The following is a 23,257-nucleotide window of genomic DNA, read 5'->3' as shown; positions in this document are numbered from 1 at the left end:
ATATTCATATATATATATATATATATACACACACACACACACTGGCGACACATTGGCGTAGAATTTAGCATATAATTGTATTAATGTAAACTTCTGAGGCTGTGGGTGTGGCACAAGGGATGCTGATTTATTATACGAGCTGCTGCACTGTTGCAACCTGTGCGAATCTTAGAGAATTACACTTTTAACTTTTGAGGTACGCATGAATCCTGCCCGTGCGTGAAAGTGCGTGCCAAGGTGGAGACGCATCGTCATCGTGTACACGCGAGCTCACGTCTCACCATGGTAGTATTACATCGTCGAATGGACGCGGCTGGATTTTTATATATATATCTAGACAATGTGCAAAAAGAAGAGAGAAAGTTGTGATTGAAGCCATTCGACATTTCTAAAGGGAAATTTTTAGAAAAATGTATTTTATTTTTTAAGTAGAAGATAATTAAAGAGGTATATTTTATTTTTTACATTTTATTCTTTTATACGCGTATTTGTTTTGTATATTTTATTTTAGGAGGAGCGTGATATTTACATAATGTAATAATTTATAATTGATTACAATTAATTATAATTGATGAATAAAATATATATGGCTTGCGCTCGATAAAAATGCGAGCATATGAAATAAAATATTATAAGAACAAATAAATAAAGCGTAAGGGGAAACTCTGCGAAATAACACCAATGATTAAGAAATCAATGCTATTAACACCATTGATACCACCTTCAGCATTATTAATTATTTATGGTGTAATATGATATACGAGCTCACGTGACATAATAACGGTGGATCTTCACCTTTAGTCGACGTTTTGTCCTGGAACGCAATCCGCGGTCGATCAGCGGCGCCTTAGAGCCATTATTATTGCTATATGACATAATTACGTAGATACAATTAGCGAGCAGCGAGACCAATGTACGTCGAGCCCATGAACACGTGCGAGAACCGCAATAGCGAACATGAGAGAGAGAGAGAGAGAGAGAGAGAGAGAGAGAGAGAGAGAGAGTGTGTGTGTTTGACGTGTTAATGTTATTCGATGGTTACAAGGTGGCATATTAATTAGCCGATATACATATTAGATATAAAATATATATCCCTGTTCTCTATTTCTTAAAATAATATTACGACAGTTGATCAGAGAGGAACACGCGATGGAACAATGACTGCTCTCCGTAAGAAGATGATCGTCCGTCCGAAACCTTTTAAATTATTTTGTCGTTAAAATTTTTTTTTATTTTGTCGTTAAAAACTCATTTAAAGGATTGGATCATAAGAGTGGACAAAAATTTCGAGAAAATAAATATTACAATAGAATCAAACCTTTTAAATTGATGTTTTAAACTGATGTTTTAAACTTAGCTTGATGTATTATCTATTTATGCGATGTATTATTGCTGTAAAAGCGATATGAAAAGGAAAAAATTTATATACTCAAGATTAGCTGTAGGAGTTATAAAAAAGTCTAGTCACAAAGTTTTGTGTTTATCAATCATTAGTATAACATATATTCACAAAAATACTTCAGATTGTTAGTTATATCTTATTAAATACAAAAAAATAATAAACATTCAAAAGAGATTTAACTTTAATATAGGCGTTTCGGGAACACATAACAACGATAGCCATGTAATTTTGCATGAATAAATTCTTTCAGCCAATAGAACAGTTAGTCAAAATAGTTTTCAGTTCATCAACTATAATAAAAATCTTTCGCTGCAGATTTTTGATATTTAATAAGATCTAATTGACACTGTCTAGAGTTTATTTATTTTTTTTTTTTTTTTTTGTAAATGTACGCGTTCTTATTCAGGTAGTAAACTATTTATTATCATTTTGACGTAAAAATGACATCTTTATGTTTTGACATTAAAAGTTCTTTTCATTATCGAAGAATTCTCTGGACACAGTGCAATAAATTGAAGTTATTATATTTGTTTCATTTCAACTTAGTGCACCAATTTAGAGAGTTCATCGAAAAACAGACTTAAAACAACAACAAATAATGACAGTTTAGTGTTCAGATACACTGAAAAAAATACTAAATTAAAATATATTTAATAAATATTTGTTTGAATAGTTTTAAGTAAATACTTACTAAATGTAAAGCACGTATTTATTTGAAAAACTATTAATTTAACCATCATTCTTTTATTGAATAAATATATTTATTTACTGTAAGTAAATGTGTATACTAAATGTGTACTATTAAAAAAAATATGTATCAAGATTTGATAAATTTTTTTTCAGTGTATCTGAATAATGATTTGATAAAAACTAAAAACACAAAACTTTGTCACATAAACTTATTGTCATTCTCATATAAACAATTTGTTATCCAAATTACAGTCTCAACATAAAAATCGACGCGATAATACAATATCGAATTTTGGTTTCCATGATTATCCATTAATTGTGTTAACAGCGAGTTGAATTGATTTTATTAAGATAGACGATCGTCGAAACAGCGTTATTCTATCACGTACTACTTACTTTATTTCGCGGCGACGTTCTCGAGGGAAATTGTACGCAGAAAAACTTGAACCGGATCATCTGTGGCATCTAGAAATGGAAATGCTGGTGTGAGTCTGCAGAGAAGCGAATTTTATTTCACCTATTTAATTTTTTTGTACAGTATTTTTATGTTATCACACATTTTAATTTTACAAAGATTTTATCTCATAGTATCTATAATATGCAAGTTTTTATCCCGCGTTATGCAAATTTTTAGAGAGAGACGACACGACGCATTATTTGTAAGTAACCCGACGATTATTTTAGTTATTCGATATAACATAAGTTACTTGCTTTTACATTGCTTTTTTTTCCTTCACGACACGCGCCATCTCTAGAAATTAGCATCCTCCGCCTTTCTATAGAATTTAAGAAAACGGATAAAACTTTGCGAAATAGGACGATTAATTTATTATTTCTATCTTATATTTACCGCGCGTTTTCCTCGTTCGAGAATTTGTACATTTTTTTAGCTTCTAAGACATTATCTGAAATATAATCCTTATTTTTCGAAAAGTGTTTGAGAAATACACTGCAGACAAATCTCCAGACAATGGATAAACAATTTTTGTTTCTATTATTTTTTTTCTTTTCATTATTTTATTGTTTTTTTCTTTTCAGTTATTTGTACGATCCTTTCATGAGTCTCGCCTTTTGTTTTTATCTTTTTGCTCGATGAGAATTTCGATCGCTGAGCAAAAATCCGAGGAGCAGTACACTATAAATTTCTTGGAATAAAGTCTCACTCCAAGAGAGTGAAAATACACTTTTGAAAAAGAGTGAAAATTTACTCCAAGAAATTTAGAGTGTATTTAGTGACGATTTCATACGATCATTTCCATCTCGGATGTCATTGCATTATCGTTACATTATCACACGAATTAGGAGAGACTGTGTGAAATTGCGCTCGAACGGATTGACTGATGTGTCTCTCTCTCTCTCGCCGGACAAGGTGAGAGAGGAAAGGAACTTTCGAGCTTATCGCTCGCTCGGACTGGGTAGCAGATCCGTTGCGCTCGTGATAAACACAGCGTAATTATAGTGTGAACTGAGCCATAGTATTATTAAACCGGTACACCGGCGTGATCCTTAGAAGATTTTGGACCATTTGGCAAAGTGACACGACGCGATCTCGAGATCGATCGATCTCGTCGGGACTCGTTGTTCGCATCCGCACAGAGCGTTACATTCGAGATGATCGAATGCGCAAAAAAGCGCTCTTTTAGTTCCTATCTTTCTAAATTGTTAAAGGTGCTTGGAAAATTTGAAATGTGCCTAAATTCGATATATTTCGAGGTTAAATCGCTGATTAAAACTGAAAGCGTGAAAGAGAGCAGAAATTTTCAGCTTCTACACTGCAAATCCAAAAAATGAATTCGACATGTGTACGTAATTTAAATAAGATAAAAGAAATTATAGGCTCTGACGAAATAAATCAATGAAATTGTAAATGCCTTTAAGAGTCAACACAAGATATCAGTGTATAAATAATTTATTCTATATTGATAAAAGTATACGTTTAGGTATGTAATTTAATTTTTTATTATTCGATACGTATTTTAAACCACGAATTGGACAAAGTGATTTTTTATTCTTACAGATTTTTTGTCGCTAAAAATGAATCCGTAAATGAAATTACTCTGTTATGTCACGTTTTTGAAAAAATTAAACTTAAAAGTGCTGAAAGTGACATTTTTTGATACTTTTGAGCTAAAATATCTCAAAAACACATGGTAGAGCATTTTCAAATACAGATCCGTTTTAGAATTCGACAAAGAATCTATAAGAATCACTTTATCCTATATTTGTTCTAGAGAAAAAAATTTTAATTCATCGAATGTTTTTGATTAAACATAACTTATTATGTGCTGTACATGCAAAAATGAATTTACACATTTAAACGTGTAGTATTATTTTTACACAAAAAACTAAATCACACATATGTATTAAAGTCATTTTAACTTGGATTTGCATTTGCAGTGTATTTACAAAGAAATCTCGCAAAGTATCGAATTCTGGTTTTAATGAAACTTTGTATACTTACATAAATAATTTAGAAGATATCGATAAATAAATAAGTTTAAGAGATGGAATTACTCCTCATAACAATTTCCAGCTTTTCTTTCAAAATTATGGTTAAAAAATATTAATTTAAAAATATTATTGACGTAGAAATAAAAAGAGGTAATTTTATTATGAAATTTTGATATTGGATCCTTTTTTATATCTCGAATTCGTTCGACTATTCATTACATTCTCGAATAGTTTTTAAGATATAATGAAAAAAGCTGAAAACTGCTTACATATTTTGATGATTTCATCCCTTAAAACTGTTTATTCGCCACTACTAATATTTTCTAAATTAAAGATCTTCATTAAAATCAGAATTTAACACTTCGCAAGATTCTTGTGCAACGTGTTATTTAGGATATTAATTCCTAATTTGAAGAACAACTGGGTAACTTTATTAAGATTTATACGCATCGATCTGAATAAATTATAATTAGGAAAAATTAATTATAAGATTGTCATTTTGTGACATTATTAAACTTTTATAAATTATTATAAATTGGAATAATAACATAATTCGGAAATTCTCATTCGAAACTTATCACTAATCAAACGATATGCACTTATGCACTTTTACGATCGAGGCAACGAACAATCCCGACGACTGGCAAGAAGTCTCGCATGCACTCGAGTGTCCGAAGATTCGGAGGACAGGATTGATAAATGAATATGTCGCGATAACAAACGTAGAACTGTCTCCCGCGTGTTTGTCTCCTCGGCGGCGCAATTTTTGGACCTCGTGTTTTTTGTAGAATTTTATACTGCATACCCACGGTAAAAGAGCGTGCAACGAGTGACCTCATCGTTTCTATGAATTTTGATACTACATCGTGTTGTGCGAAATCCGCGAGTTAGTCGCATTTTAGACGTCTGAATCGACGGCCTGTCGTCGCCGACGAGGAGATTGATATTCGACGGATGGTCCTAAAATCGGCGTGATTATTTTATTCGACGCATTAAACGCGACGTTAATTTCTCACAGGCTGAATCATGAAATTCGAAATGACGACACAGGGTGTTTACTATAATTTTGTAAAAAAATTCCCTGAGAATTGGATTTTCCAGATATTTAAAAGTAAAAATTAATTAATCATTAAGTTTTAGTCAAAATTCGAGGTAAAGTTAGAAAATGTTTTAATTCAATTTTGAAATTAGAGTGTAAATAACACAAATTATATATTGTAAATTAGTAGAATATAGAAATTCCACGAGACTATTATATATTTATAAAAAAAAAAAAGATCGAAGAAACGATCAGAAAGAAATAAAATTTCAAAGTGAAATTTAAAAATTTTCCCTTATAAAATTCCACAAAAATCCCTTATTTTTAAGGGTAAAAAAAATTCCTGAAAATTCCAGATTTTCCGGGTTTTTCTAGGTAAACACTCTGGGACAAAAGTACTCGATTAATAGCTGCCGCAGGGCAAGTATGTAATGTATATCGAGTATTCTAATGTACATATTAATACATAAATATGTCGTGACACTCGAGACTCCTGGAGTTCCAATGTGGCTCCCCGAGGCCTTCATTTAAAATTTAATTTTCGGCTTTGACAGCGAGATTCTTCCACCTCGGGCACCGTACGGATGCTGAGATTACGGTGATCACGATTTAAAGATCGATCGATCGACCGACCGATCGACGACCAGACCGAGGTTTTGATATCCGCTTTTCATTCTTTGTGTGTACACTACTGTCTCACGTATAACTCCAGCGTTTATAATTTTCTACGAAGCACAGAGATACAGAAGATGAGGAGAAAAACGAAGAGAGGAGGCGGCAGCTTCGGAGGCGTATATAGAAAAAGACTGTTCCCGACGATTTTATAAGGATGTAAAAAAAAAACGTCGCGCATCAAGCAGAAGCGCTCGATGAGTATTAAAAAATGATGGAGATAGGCTCTCCGTATCCCAGGGTCGGCATAGCCGAGACATAAAGCGACGTGAAAATATAGAATTTATACAAATGCGCGATGAACGATAGCTCATCACTTAATCCGACAGTGGTATTACCGAGTATATTCTCTGACACCCTTCGCGAAATTAAATTTTCTGAATTAAATCTCATTTTTTTGCGATGTATTTATGAACCACAGTTAGATTTTATAAATCGTAATCAGACATAAAAAAATAATTATGCACTGTTAAACAAAAAATGTTAATTTTAACTTAAAGACGTAATGAAATTTCTGATATATTCAAGTGTTAATTTAACGTATATTATTTAATTACCTTATATTAAATTGGTAATCAACATTTCTTGTTAAAGTAATACAATTATTTAAAATCTATTATGTTACTGAACTACATATTATATATGTGTAACGTTCGTAATTAATTTTCTTTTATTATATTATTATATTATTTTATTTTACCTTTATATTTTTATTATTATATATTATTATATAACTTTATTATTATATAACTTCAATGCCATTTTATTTTTAATTACACAAAGAAAGAAAGAAGGTGTAGTCTAATTTTCTACGACGCAATACCATTGTCGGATTAATTGTAACAAACAACCGGGGCGACCCTTTCGACATGGAAAGGTAAGCCTCGAAAGAGGGTGGAGACAACACTAGGCGTATCTTGGCACCCTTCGCGTTACTGTATTATACGCATTTATTCGCGCAGACCTAACAATCGGATGTCTTGAAATTGATAACTCGACTATAGTTATTAACTGATTATACTTGATATTACGACGATGCTAGAGAAGACGTTGATATTATATATTAAATATAGTATATTGAGATCTTTAAGGAGCCAACGTGTTATCGAGAGAGCATATTACATATTTTAATATATAATATTGAGTTGTTGAGAGCCGCAACATACCGCAAAGCTGCCAGATATATTCGCCTAAGCCGCAGCGTTGCGCGATTTAATTGTGCGACAATACGATACAATTATATTATTATGTTACTGATAGGACGGAACTTTGTGTGCTCCTTAATGCCTGATAATTGCGAAGAATTCAATTCTGAAAGGTGTACAAATTGAAAGAGCACTAAGAGAAAAGTTTTTATTTGTGACTATAATTACATGTTAATGTAATGGTTATTACTGCTAATTTAGTAATATTAATATACATATGTATGAATCTATAACAAATATATGCAGTTGACACCGAAAATGACCATAAATTATAGTTATTATTATTATAATAAAAATGGTTGCAATTACTATATAATTTAGGTATAATTTATAGTCATTTTTTGGAACAATCGAATAACCATATAAAATGGTTTTTGAGTAACATGTAACTATTATTATATAGTCACAAAAACCGAACTTTTCTCTCAGTGCGGAGCATACGATTACGAGCAGAATCGGTGGGAAATAAGGGGTTTGATAAAAAGCGACAGGATGTTTAAAAAGTCATGCTGCAACCGGAAGAATATCGATTTGTTATCACGTCTACTTTCTGATTGCTGTACTGACCGATTATCCTACAACCGGCATGTAAAAACGGAGAGAGTTTGGGACTCGGTAGTGAGATTTAATGACCGTTCGCGGGGTGTTTAAAAATTCATCTTACAGCAGGAATAGTAACCGAATCATCACGTCGCCTGTGTTTTCTGATTATATCGATCGCCGTATTATTGAATACACGGAGGAAAATGTAAAATAATATACGCTAGAATTCTAATAAATAAAATTGGCAGATTCATATAGAAACAAGCTACTTTTGTAAAATTTACTTTACTTTTCTGGTAAATAAGCGATCGTCGATAGCTATATGTAAGATACTTATATTTCGTAAAGTAAATCTGTAAATTACCATACATCTCAAATATCCGGTTGATTAATTAAAGTTCTGGTTAAAATAGACAAATCAGAATTTTCTGGTTCGTCCATTTTTAATCAGACATTTTTCTTAGTGTACTTTATCAACAAGTATTTTTTACCTGACAAAATTTACTTTACCGCGCGGTTGAAAAATATAAGTATATAAAGTCTTGAGAATATAATATGATTTACTTTACTATATAAGATAACAATCATTTGAATGAATTTACCATAATTATAATGTACTTATTACAATACTTTACACCTCGGGTATTTTTACTTTCGGACAAGTAAAGTTTGTTAATTCGATAAAAGTAGCCAGAATATTTTTACTAGTCTCGTAAGATAAAAATTATAAATTCAATCATTTTTCTCCGTGCACCCCCGGCGGCACGAGAAACGGCAGGGAAGACAGTCCATAGAATGGATTTTTAATAATTGTTCGTTTATCTCGCCGTTGCGTTTCGTCCGATTGAAAAAGGATCCGATTGTTGGGCCTCGCGCGGCACAGCAGGTGCTCATTTATAGCACGTAAAATCATCATGTTTGTACAAACCGTTCGCAAGGACGATGCTCCTTTCATTCTCAATCAATCAGTGCGATAATCGTTCGAGTTTTATGCGATATAGGAATCGTACGAGTCTCTCACTTTGCATTTTTCATGGCTTATACGGGGTAGACGACCCATCTTTGCTACAAATCCTTCGCGAAACTTGTAATATAAATTTCTAACGAAAACACACAAAAACACTAAAGAATTTTTACCTACCTTCTTAACAATATTACTATTTTTAATGTCGTATACCTTCTTAGACACTTCGGACACCCCGTATAGAGTCCTCGATGGAACTTCATTTCGCGATCATCATTATCTTCGTATTTACGCGAAAAACTACAATTGTTATTACAAGGATGCACAATTTATTCACGTACACATAATCGCTCTATCTTCGATAATCTTATCGACCGTAGATATTTATATCGCGACTCAACCTATGATTCCGATAGGGAAGAAAAAATAATCCATTTTTGTACGCTCCTCTCTCGATGTGATTCAATTTTAATAACGATTTTTTTCTGGCCAAAAAGCAGAGCCGGTACATCCCATTCTTTCTCTCAACTTTTACATTGATTTAATAATATTAATGAATTTAATAATTAAATATTATAAATTAATATCATTAATTTAATTATAAATATATTAAATTAATATTATTAATTTAATAATAAAATTATTATCATTTTTTCTGTTATCATTTTGTCACATTACTCGATATATATTTTCAATCAGGGTGTATTTTACATGATAATTAAATTTTATAAATTGCTAGTAAATTAAATCGAATCGCAGTGATGATTGTCAATCGATGATGTTCGTCGTCATCGAAATTATTTCATTTTATGTAATATTATTCGCAATAGCTCCAATTTGTTTCCAAGTTCGCTTATTCGACCGATTCGGAAAGCCGGTATTTATTCCCAAGTCTATTTCTCACGATCATACGGCCTTACGTATCAATTCGATCGACTGCTAATTCGATTACGCTCTGCTATTTCTGTTAATTCTAACCGTGCGGGGAGGAGGAAGGGTTGAAGTTGAGCGTTGACCGCGCTGATCCCGATTTCCGATATCTCGAAATAACGACCTAACTAATTAAGTCGAATGACCGAAGACACGATTGTCCGTCGCGTCGAGTTCCGACACTCGGTATTTTTTTTATATATGAAATATATTAGAAATTAAAGATCTCGCGGAGCTCCTCCCCGAAAAAAATCGTCGTGTCGGCCTAAAACCGGAAGGCCACTCGGTAAACTCGGTGGGGACCTTTCCTTTCCCCCAAGAAAAGATTCTCTACAATCTAAAAAAACAACGAGTGTGAATTTAATATCATAGATGTTAAATTTAATTCTTACCGTGTTGATGTAAATGATGAGGATTTTATCATGAATTTTAAATTCACATTCATAATGTTAAAGCCATACCATGTTGGTGTTCATATCAGAATCAATACGGCGAGAATTACATAAACATCGCACACGGTATTAAATTTACATATTTTTTAGAGTGTATCGAACGATTTTTTTATCCGAACGCGCGATTTTTCACGATATATGCATCGAGCCGCATCATAGGCCGGAATTCATAGTCGTAAATAATTTTCAATCTTTGATTGAGAGCACAATTAATTACAAATTCATATTTTGGATTAATAATTTACGATCTCTGTTTTAATTAATTAAGTCTGTGCTTAAAAAATCTGTTAATATTCATGATTCATAGTTTCTATCTTCAATTATTAAGTCAAATAATCATTCATCAAGTAACGCTTTGATCATAATTAATAGTTTTTCTGTTTGATATTCTATTTAATCTCAAATAATTATTTTGAAAATATCTCCAAAATATATAACTAATTAATCATTTATTATGAATAACTGTAATCGTATGAATATATTAAAAATGTATTAGAAGAAGAAGATGACAATATGTTAAATACTCGTAAAATGGTTTATGTACAGAGTTTATCATCTATATAAATAAATAACGCCTAAATTCGATATATCGAGTATTTCATAAATTCAACATTTCATAAAAAATAAAGAATATTTGAAGACTATAAAAATCCTTGTAAAAATTAAGATACAGATTGACGAATAACCAGAGATTTGAAATTGTGATTATTCGACAATCAATGCTCGACTATGAACACCGGTCATCATTTCCAATCAATTCATCCCACGCATTCACCAATCGCGATCGCTGTCACAATCACTGGCGGTTTGAAAAGACTGATAGCGTTAAAGAAGAAAAAAAGAAAGAAAGAATAAATCCCGTGCATTGATCATCGTTTCTCCCTAAAGTCTCAGAACAAGGAGAATCACGATTGTCATAATTTCGGTGAGTTATCTCAACTTTCGGTGCTACAAATGACGGGAAAAATTACTGTCGTTTTCCGTAATCGTTTCACATAACACGCAGATCTGTCTTCACAGCGTAGAAATTAATCTGATCTCGCGGAGATTATATCGATTTCGATCCCCGCTTGGCGAGTGAAAAAAAAAACAGACAGGCAGGATGAAGGAACGAATATATCTCGTCTCGTAAGAATTCTCCGCAAGAATTCTTACGCGTCGAAAGTAGAGTCTTAGATAAATCAGAGATTCATAGAAGAATATGGTTTTGATTGGCTGTCTAAAAAGTCTAAAGAATATCATGATCTAATGGCCTGATTGACTGTCAACTACAATGCGCTGTGATCACGTGATCATTTAGACAACCAATCAATATCCATATTAGGTCACATATGTTCACATATGTTCACATTGCTTGAAATCTTCAAAAACTTTATACTTAAAATGAGATAAATATAAATACATTTGGGCGTTGAGGAAAGAGAGAAAACGAAGGTATTGAAAGTAAAAAGTGCAAGAAACGCGAACAAAATGACGGCGGTGAATTAATCTAACCTAGAGCTTTATATTTATAAGAATGTCGCCAAATTACCGCCACGTTTGATCTAATAATAACTATAAAGAGCTACTAAGTGTTTATTGAATGATAGATCAATTAGGTAAAAAAAACGGAGAGCATTCAAATTAGCCGACAGGAAAACGTGGAACGAAAGGAGTCAGGAAAATCGCTCTTATTATACTCGAGATAAAAGCAACGCAATACTTTTATAAATGTAGAGCTCGAAATCTAACCTCAGACTGTGTTCCGACATACGGTCTAGGTTTTCAATTCTGGTAATATATCGGAACAGCCTTAATATCAAATCTCTGATTATCTAGAGGTCTTCTTTTCGAAGAGTTTTGAACTAGTTCTGAACTGGTGCAATAAATTAGAGTGAAACGAATTATCTGTTTCACTCTAACTCATAGCACGAGTGTACACCAGTTCAGAATTTGCAGTGGAAAAAGAACGGACCTCAGAAATCTACTTGAAAGCCAGAAAAAAAATAAAGAAAAGCTTGCTGGCCTCGACTGGTGCATCATCATTGGTAAACTTTTACGAAACGCGCGCGATCAATGATCGACGACGATCCACGGCGCCGCCGCTGAAAAACTATATTGTACTTCCCTACTTGGAAACGTCGAATTATTATCCGGGGAGGGAGGGAGGGAAGGGGTGAAATCCCGCCGTCGTTTTAATTAAGAAGAGGAAAGGAAGTCGCGAGACGGGGATGACTTACAAGTGCCATGGATCCACTCGACGAGGCCGTTTATAAACTCGAACAGGGAATGAAAAGAGGTAGAGGAGGAAAGGGGCGGAGATAAAGAAAGGAAAAAAAAAAGTAAAAAAAAAATCGTACTCACGCATACCATTACACACATGTAACACGCGCATTAACGAATAGGAAAATGATAGTCTACTGTGCTGCATACGTATTTAAATTAACGGAGCATTAAATAAGCATGGGTGTGCATCTTAGATGTATTAGAGGACCTTCACCACCACCACCACTACCATCACCATCACCACACCATCGCGTTTAGTGTTAATTATGAAACGTTATAGGGCGATGATGGCAGGGGATGCGAAGGGAGAGGATCAATCGCGATGATTAGGATCTTCCATAGTTGTAGATTTTGAGTTACGTACACCACTGTCCAAAAAAAATCTATCCAAGTCGAGTTATTGTTACTGAAAGAGACGAGGATCAAAACACGCGGGGTCTGTAAATCCCTAAAGTCAAGAATATGACTTAAACTCGACCAAAGAAATAAAAAATTTGTAGATTCATGAATATCCAGAAATTTTAGTATCTTGAAAATTTCTTAATTGAAAAAAATTAAAAAATTTTTTAATTAAACGATTAAAAATTTCTTAATTTCTCAATTAATTAATAGTTTGCGAGTTTGGGGATATCTAGATTCGAAAATTTAATGATTGCAAGTCGAGGAAACTCGAGGATTTCAAAAATCCTAGGCGAAAGAATCTAAAAAATCCCATTTATACCATTTTGTAAGAAACTAATATTACGATTCTTTTTGGACGCGTAATATTTGTTGATTACGATAATTTCGAGCACTTTAATTAACGTAAGTGTACAGTCATGTGTTTCGTAGTTCTTGTATAATAGTGAATATATTATATTTCTTAGGATCGTTAAGACGACGACGTCTCCTGATTGTCGATAAGTTTTCAGACGCCACAATCAGAACGCTCGATCGTCAAGAATCGCTCTATCGTTATCATTATTCGATTTCCAGCGCGAACTGCTGGCGCAACTTTACGCCTCTGATAACGAAGCGAGAAAGTCTTCACTGCAGAGAATAAAAAAAAAGATACAAGGACAAGCGAACCTCTCCCTCTCATCCCCCGGAAAAAACTCGTTGGGGATAAAAATCGTCGCTTTCATTTAACTAACATGTGTTTTCACACACGATTCAATTGCGAGTGCGGTTCTCACTGACGGACTGTATGTATGTATAATTTTTAAGACGTTTACAAAGAAGGCAGCGTATTGTCATTATTTCGTCGTTGTATTATGTATTGTTTATATCTCTCGAAAGAATACCACGTATATACGATAATAATTATACGATAATAAAGATCGACTAGTGTATTTCGAATCCGACTGAAAACAATTAAAGAATTAAATTGCGCTGACACGTGCATGTGTCTTTTTATCCTTCGAATCCTTTTCTCCAGTCTCCACATTGCTCATCATTAACTCTTCGTTAAGCAGTCTGAATCTTTTTTTACTTAGATGACATTTTCAAATTTCTTGGCATAAGTTTCAATTTTTATTAAATTTATTGTTAGGTTTTAATATTTGAGTTAAATAACTATTTGTATGTGGCAATGTAGCAGAAATGTTAAAAAATGAATGTTTCTAAATTTTTTGAAAGCCTAGAATACAATAAAAAAAATTTGAATTGTACAGAAAAGGTCCAGAGTGTCTACGAAGTAAGCAACAATATGTGTGCTTGTGAAATATTAAACGGAAAAGAAAGATATAAGATACAAGGTGATTCACTTAAATTAAAAATCTTGAATATGTTATTTATTTTTAATGATATAAAAAATATTTCAGATGAAAGTGGAACGCTTTCGAGGGGGATGTATTTAAAAAAAATCATACAATTTCATTCAAAAAGGAAGATAACTTTCATATCTTTTTGGCATTTCTACTTAAAAAAAATGTGATCAAAATACGTCTCCCTCACCGTTCCATTTTTATCTGAAACATTTTTTCGCATCATCAAAGATAAATGAAACGTTCAAGAACTTCAATTTAAGTGAACCAATCTGTATATACTTTATAAGAAAAAAACTCTGAAAGATTCTCGAAAATATAAAAAAATATGTAAAAACCGAACTAATGAGAGTGTAGGTACGGTAATTGGAGGTCGAATTGACTTGTGTAAAAATGATATGATCTTTATCCAAATAGTTAAACGTTTCAGCTCCACTTTGAGTCAATTTGACTGTATATATTGCTGCTGAGAATGATTCAAAGAAGATTCCAAACGTTCAACCAATTGTAAGTATTTTGTATTAAGATCATTTTTACAAATTATTATAATTAGCTCACTTACTCTCCTTTTTTTTATCCTTTTTTTTATTAATCCTTATTTTCACTCTCTATTCTTTTTTTTAAATATATTACATTTATAAAATTTTACTTGGGATTTGTCTAAATTAAAAGAAGACCAATTTTAATTTTAATCGACCGATACGCGAAAGAATGGGAAACGTCCAGCTCTCAGACGAAATAAAATGTAGCGTAAAATAATTAAAAAAAAAATTGTCATAGACTTGTGTATTTAAATAATGAAGACTCGTTGTAGAAATATATATTTTTGTTAAATCAGAAACCGAAGGGACGCGCAATCCAAGGGATTAAAGCTCCTAACGGGCACGTAATCGCATTTTTTGACTTTTCGTCTCTTCGATTGCGATTTTATTGCGTGTCTGAAAGAGTCGCCGAGATAACAAGATTCGCATGCGAAATTCGCCGGTCGCGCGCTTTTTGCACGAAAAAAGAGAGAGATGGGGATGAAAAAAGAGAGAGAACGAAGGAACGTAAGGGCAGATGCGCGCGGTTTTATTCCATAAAAGGCGAACTCACACGGAACGAAACCCGCTTCGGCGCGGAGCTAATTGTTAATTAAGACGTGGATTGCCGTGCGGATTGACAATTTGCAATTGTAAAATCCGTTCCTCGCGCGTAATCTCGTTCGTGTATCGCCCGAGCGAATCTCGCTCGCACGTTTCCAATCGCATCGAAATTGTTTCGCAAGTGCCGCTTCCACACGCGGAAAAACGAATTTCGAAGAAAAGTTTCAACGAAGTGTGTCCGGACTGACAGTCGGAGCTACGAGGTGTTTCCTAAAAAACTTCGAGGACGTCCTAACATGAATTGAAAAAAAATTCACGATAAAATTCGTTTACTGGATTAAAAACCGCAATAAAAATATATATCACGCGCGTGAAAACAGAGGTTAATTTAATTTCGACTTTTGCTTAAATCGTTTCTCTTTTAATTCTTTGAGGTCTTAAGATTAGAAAAAAAAGAGTACATTAAAGAGTTAAAAATTAATGTCAGAAATGTGATCTACATAATTGGATCTATACTTTTAAGCTTGCCTACTCATTGCAGAAACGAGAAAAATACATAATAAAGAAAATTATATTTAAAAATGAGTATTTTGTAATAAAACAACATTTGCAATCAATAAAATAATTTGTAAAATATATATGTACTGAAAACTTCCCTCGTGTTCCGGTCAATCAATAAATAACGTATATTTAAAATTGAATTATATCTAACCAGAAAACAAAACAAGCTACATGACAACTGTCAAATTGAGACAAATATGATTTTATTCTATTCCGAAATAAAGGAAGAGTTTTCGGTATATTTTACAAGTGCATTTTATGAAATGCAAATATTGAAAAATATTTAATTGAAAAATATTTCTATTTTAATACTTCTCGTGAGAATTTGTATAATGTGTTTTCGCGCTTCTGACGTCATCAATCTGAACTTCCATGGTGAATAATCAAGAATCTTAACACTGATTCCAAACGGCCAATCAAAAAAAATTGTCATAGCAAAGATACTCTCGGCGGTTTGTCTTCTGAAAGATGATCAAATAAGATCCTCTGATATTTAGCGTATTTCATGCCTATTTATAATACATTATATTCTACCAAAGACGTTATAAACATTTTAATTAAATCGAAATTACAGATTTAAGCGAGTTCTCCCTAGATATCAATGATTTGTTTTATTGAAAGCAATTTAAATTATTTTCTAGTTCATTACACGTACTTTTTAACAAAGAAAATTTCAGATTTCTTCTATGTTATATTTGAAAGCAATAAAAAAAGCTTGGCGACGATCAAAAATTATTTCAATAATGCCTATTTCTGCCAATTTAGATTAACTTTAATCTTGGTTTAGCTTACTATTTATTTTTTTCTAGTTCTAAGAATTATATAGAAAAGGATAAAGAATAAATATTAAATCAAAATTAAAGTTAATCTACGTTGTTAGAAATGGACATAGGAAGTAGATTAGTTTTTTAGAAATAAGATTAAGATTTAATGAGATAATTTTTATGTAAACTATAAAATCATTTTGTTAACTGAAACTATTGATTTGCTGAAATATTTTATACATATAAAACTTCCATTTTTACATGAAAAGTATAAAATTCCAATTTGTCACTTTTTGCAAAGACTATACTCCTAATATATCCTTATTTGACGGACTTATTTTCCTTTACTATATAAAACTATATATTTTGTAAACAGACACATTTTTTTCTGATTAAATATTTTCCTGAAACGGGACATAAACATTCCTCTCGCGTAATTTCTCCCCAAGAAGGGAAAATTCTGCATCGTTCGGGTTGCGAAGTATAAGAAATAATATGAAGTAGGTCAATCGTATTTTAAGTCGACAAAGTCTATACACTTCGATGAGCGGGGCCAGCTGCAACCCGAGATAAGAGGCATCGCCCACGTCACATTCTCCATGAAATGGAAAAGTGGAAAATTCACCCCATAATTCCTACGGACTTAAAATCTCTTTCTTTATTTTTTTACTTTTTATATAAATTTTGCGCGCTCATGCGGCACAATAGCAATATTAATTAATCGATTCTCTTCTTTATAAACTTGATCTCTCTCTCTCTCTCTCTCTCTCTCTCTCTCTCTCTCTCTTTCCCTCTCTCTCCCTTCGATTACAATTTAAATTATTGTATCTTTGAATTGTTGTTTTTAATCGTCTTTCTATTTTCTCCTAAACTGAATTTATATTTTTTTTATTCCGTTATGCAGATGAAACTAAACAAGAGTGCGACAAGTTATTTTAGCATTGAGAAATCATACGTTTAAGAATCTCCATTCCGGGAATTTCCATGGAAAGGAAATTGAATGAAAAAGAGCAACAGAGATAAAGAGAGAAGAGAGTGTGTTAAATACATTCGAGAAATAATCCACTTTCTATTGCGTCAAATCGATTCGATCGAAACCAATCGGCAACCCGCATCGGTGGGCACTGATTTTCGTTTCACACCCCCGTGAACCCGTTGCCATTCCACCCCCATACGAGGCGAATGCGAGAGGGGAGCTTGGCTCGCTGGAGCAGCAGGTAAGGATAGCGTCCCAGTTTTACGCTGGCCATCAGGGACTACTAGTGCCATCGGAATACACAATAATAGTAATCGCTGCGATTGCGTTATTTAAAGAAAAAAGAGATTTAATTTGCAATAAATTTAGCGTGATACCATTCAACATTCATATTCGATTTCAATTTATTTCTGAAGCAACAAAGCAAATAATAATTTAGTTTAATTTAGTTTAACAAATTAATTGGCTCATTATATTACAAATAATTAATTACAAATTAAACAGATTTTATATTACAAAACTAATATCAATTAATCACACATATATTAATTCGTTAAGCCAAGAATTCTTCGTTAAGAATTAAGATTTAAGAATCTACGAGAAAAGAAGGAAAGGATAGATCGTTAATTCTTTCGAAATATTCACGAAGTCATCGAGTTTTCGTTATGACGAATACGAGTGACAACGCGATCGCCGTGGATACTTCGAAAAAATCCGTGGACTTCGCGCGGAAGGAGCTGAGCGCGATATTGGGCAAAATAGAAGACTTGAGACTTCCAATTAAAGCCTGGCGGATGCTTCGCGCTCGTTCGCGACTGCGACCAACGAAACTGATAAAAGTCCGCACAAGGCACCTGTGGCTCTTGTTGCTGATCGCCACGTGGATTGTGGTGCAAGTCGCGTGGACGTACGTGCTAGCGTATCGATATAGTAAGGTGAGAGGTGCAAAATTTCACGTTATCTAATAATTCACTTATTTCTATTTCAATGCGATACATACAGCCTCGGCCATAAGTATAAAGTACTCAATTTATTCCCTCAAAAGAGTACTGGCCGTAATAAAAGCCAAATCAGAACTAAAAATATCAATATTATAAAAATATTATATAATGTGGTAAAAACAAATATTATTTTTCAATAAAACTACTTTTTGATTTATTTTCTATTAGATATAAAATGTCTTAGTCTTTTTCGAGATGATTTATACTTATGGCCAAGGCTGTATCTCTCCTTCAACGCGATTCTATATTAATCTCTCGATTAAACGTCACATGATATAACAGATCGCATGTCATAGATTATTTTTACTTAGCTAGATAAATTAATAATTATATTTAAGACGATAAAAAGACGAAAGAGGTTGGGTTGAGGAGTCGAACAAAATCGCAACAAAATTAAAAATAAAAAACTCCAATCAAAAATTTAAGGAGAATTAATGTTTGCTAGAAATATTAATTGCACTCTATTACAAGTCATGTTTTCGAGTGAATGGAATAACTGTGAAACATTGTTCCAGTGTTGGATAACGACGCCCTCGTTTGTGCAAAAACTTTTCCGACCGCCGCAAGACTGCTCGATCTGCCAGGATGTTCAACAGGTTGACAAACTCTCCGCCGTCGATCCAACGATCTTTGAACAACGGTATTAAAATGCGACCTGTGTATTGTTAACTCAGTAATTCATGCGATATTTTTCCATTTCGAAACGTCGCTCAGTAACAACAAAAATTCATTTATTCCCAATTAATTCATTTACAATGAAAATTATCGCTATTTTTCAAAAAAGATTAAAGTTATGTCTCAACTATTATTCGTAAAAATCTAATATATTATTAATCTCGTTATTTATTGTAATAATACTGAAATATAATTAAATCAATTCCTATCATTTATAAAAAAATATTTGCTTATATATTATTAATAAATTTCTTCACTTAACTTAATCAATAATAAAATGTCTAAAAAATTAATCTATTTCTCTTATTATTTAAAAGAAAAGAACTTAATCTTTATACGCAGAAAAAACAATTTTGTTCAAGTATCTAAAAATTTAGTTATAATAGAAAAAACCTTGTTCAATAAATCAAAATTTTATGATAACAAAAATTTGATTAAAATGGACCAAATTAATTTTGTACGAATTAAATTGTTCAGTTAATTATTAAACAAATATTTTTGTTTTGTAAATTAGAAAAATGTATTTTTCAGGAACAACTAAGTTCCTTATTATATAACAATAAAAATTGTTATTAAAAAATATAATTTAACTGAACAGTTTTAAAGGAACTAGTTTTTTTTCTATATAGTGTATATCTAAAAATAATTTTGTTTATTATATTATATAATAAACAACTTTATAAACTTTATTAATAAATAACATTAAAATAATTATGTAGGAAACTAAGTAAAGTTTGCTAAAAGTTTTAACATTCTAATAATCAGCTTGAGTGTCATACATAATTATTTTGAGTTTAACAAAATTATTTTTAGATTTGTATCTATAGCTAAATTTTTAAATATTTCGATAAAACTGTTCTTTTCGTGTAGAAATTAATTTATCACAGTCATTATTTATTAAATGACTTCCGTTCGTTAATTAAATTATTTATTTAAATAATTGCGCGACGCACTTAGCAATAATATATCCACACACGCTTAATAATTTAATATCTTTCTACGATTGATCTCTACTTTACTTGTAATCAGCTACGCGTATTCAGGGAAGCCAGTGGTGATAAGCGACGCAATGACGAATTGGACAGCACCTACAGTGTTCTCCTTTTCGTTTTTCAAAACGCTCTATCATGGAGAGGAAGCGAATTGTCAGTTTTTCCCGTACAAAACAGAATTTCAGAGTCTGCAAGATGTTTTCGACATGAGCGCCGATCGAGCCATGATGGAAAAGGGTACGACGCCTTGGTATGTTGGATGGTACGTAAGTAAGAATACTTGACTTTTGAATACATAAAAGAGGGGAAAGAGCATTGTTGTTAAGATTTTGCAATCTCTTTTTCGTGGTATTACTCGATATTTTCGAACGCTGAATTTTTTCCTTTCTAGGTTTTACTTCTCAATTACTAAACAAAGTTATAGTGTAACTGTTCACCAACTGGTAAAAAAAATGCATAAATTTCTACGAAGAATTCTAGCAACTAGTTTGAGTTCTACATAATTATTTTGATAGTTCAAACTAAAATTATTTTCAAATCTGTAACGTTGTTATCAACATCATTATTTTAATTAAAAATTTTATTAAAACAAAGACACGACATATTTATTTCATTAAGTATTATTGAATAAATAAAGTTTTATTAAAACAAGATAACATATTTGTCTCATTAATAGTGTTATTAAATTAACAAAATTATTTGCAATTAAAATAATGCTGGTGATATAATATAATTTTTTATAGTTAAATTTTTTAGATACTTCGTCAATCCCATTCCATATAGATAATCTTTAGACAGATCTCAATAATTGTCTTTTATTCTCAATCCAAAATTATCGAAATCATTTATTGCTATATATAAGCCTTCGGAAATTATGAATCCAATAAACGCATTCATTTAATTTTTATTTGCGTTCCACGCGAAGATAAAATTTAATAGAAGAAATGTGACGATTGTGATTTTCCGATGTAAAATCAGTATTAATAAATAAAATTTTCTTTAAAGATATTTCTTAAAGAATAAAGAATAATAAAAGTGGGAACTATTACGAAATTTAAGTAACAATTTTTTCAAATTGATAGATATGAATTAATAATTAATTTTTTATGAGCATATTATGATCGATATAAACGAACGCTTGTCATTTTTAAGCAATTTCATAACAATTATTAATTTCATTATCGGAAAACCGTTCGCAACAACATTAAAATAATCGCGAACGAAATAAATCAGTCGCGCAAATGTAAAATATGGAATACACACACCGATCGACGCACTGCCGTTGTTGCATTCCTCCGCAGAGCAGATTCTGTGCAAGCATAATTATCGAAAATATAGAATATCAATTAAAAATTGCCGTGCGGACGACGAATAAATAACATTTTACTCGGACAATTCGTAATTGTCATTTTTCCGTTGTTCAGTTCACCGAGAGGCGAATGCGAGACGAATGCCAAAGCGAGTCGCCAATTATTATCGTGCGACGGCGCATCGAATCATCACGGGCAAATTAAATAAACAACTCATGTACGAGCCGGTAATAAATGAATCTGCTCGCCGATCGCGATTGCTATTTTTTTCGAACCAGCACGTATGTACTTAATTAACGTGACGACACTAGCGCTCATTGCTTTTTGCAACAATCTCTAAACAATCGCTCGACACTCGCGGTAGTTTGACATTTCGACGAATTTAATTAACGAATAAGGTCTAATAAAATTACGGCTAATTAACGCGACATGATAATGCCCGTTTATTCTTTATGCTCCCGTAACAGTGAATTTTTAATTAGGTGTAGCGTAGGATCTCAATATTGCCGAAATCCGCCAACTGTATTATATATAATATGATGATCGCTCGATATTTTTCTCGATATTTCCGATATTGTTCGTTTTATACGATATTTAACAACGGAAGCCCAAGTTTAGATAATTTATAAATCGCGCCAGGGAATCTATAGTTCGCGTCACAACATTCCATTTGTGACTTTATCTCGATTATTTTGAAATATATATTTAATACATATTTTAATAATAATAATAATAGCTTTTTGAGATACAATGCTATAACAATGTTTATAGGAACATATAATACGAACGTAGTGTGAATTAAACCTCAAAAGGTGCGGCATTAATTGCTGCTTTTTGGATTAACCTTGGCATAATGTATATATAATAAAAACGAAAATAGATATGCATAAATATGTTTACATCAAGAATGCAAAAACAGAGGAAAGAAGGACAGAACTAGTACTTATAATAGACACGCACAGTACAAATTACGTTTAGAGTGCAACGAGAAACGGAATTAGTACACGTAAAGTACACATATTAGATAATACAGAAAATTAAAAATGCGATATAGAGAGAAGCAGCAGTTTGGAAGCAGGAAAGACAGGAAGAGGAACGGATATCATTAGGCAAAAGATTGAAGTACCTTTTACACCTGTATAAAAAAAATGTCTTGATATTTAGATATGTGATGAAAGGAATGAAAACGTGTGGTAGGAGCTGTATCGGAAATGAAATTTTCTTGGTTTAGATGCAGATTTATTTCAAAGATACGATGAAAAATCATGACGAAGAACATTAAACATCGAACAGCATAAGTGTAGAATGAAATTCTGCTGTTAATAAATGTTAAGCCATCCAAAGGCTTGAAACAATGGTGTCAGATGATCGAACTTCCTGGCACAAACAAACAAAAACATGAATTTATATGTATTTTATATGCATTTTAAATATTTTATATAAAAATCATTTAATTTATATATAAAATATATTCAACGTATATTTTATAACAAATGTATTTTCTCATTTTTGAAATATTTGTTGCATTACAGAAC

At 32.2% G+C, this 23,257-nt stretch overlaps 1 protein-coding gene across 1 annotated transcript in view; it reads left to right on the top strand.

Moving 5' to 3' along the window:
• Window positions 1-18,409: 18,409 nt before the first annotated feature.
• LOC108691841 overlaps window positions 18,410-23,257 on the top strand; it is a 9,013-nt gene continuing 4,165 nt past the window's right edge. The window contains exons 1-3 of the mRNA XM_018199771.1: window positions 18,410-18,679; window positions 19,261-19,385; window positions 20,450-20,674. Coding sequence (XP_018055260.1) covers window positions 18,410-18,679; window positions 19,261-19,385; window positions 20,450-20,674 — 620 coding nt within the window. The remainder of the gene's footprint in view (window positions 18,680-19,260; window positions 19,386-20,449; window positions 20,675-23,257) is intronic.

The sequence above is a fragment of the Atta colombica genome, unplaced genomic scaffold (assembly GCF_001594045.1).
Source record: "Atta colombica isolate Treedump-2 unplaced genomic scaffold, Acol1.0 scaffold53, whole genome shotgun sequence".
Classification (NCBI taxonomy): Eukaryota; Metazoa; Arthropoda; class Insecta; order Hymenoptera; family Formicidae; genus Atta; species Atta colombica.
The sequence above is the reverse complement of the archived record's forward strand: the minus strand, read 5'-3'. Positions and strand labels throughout refer to the sequence as shown.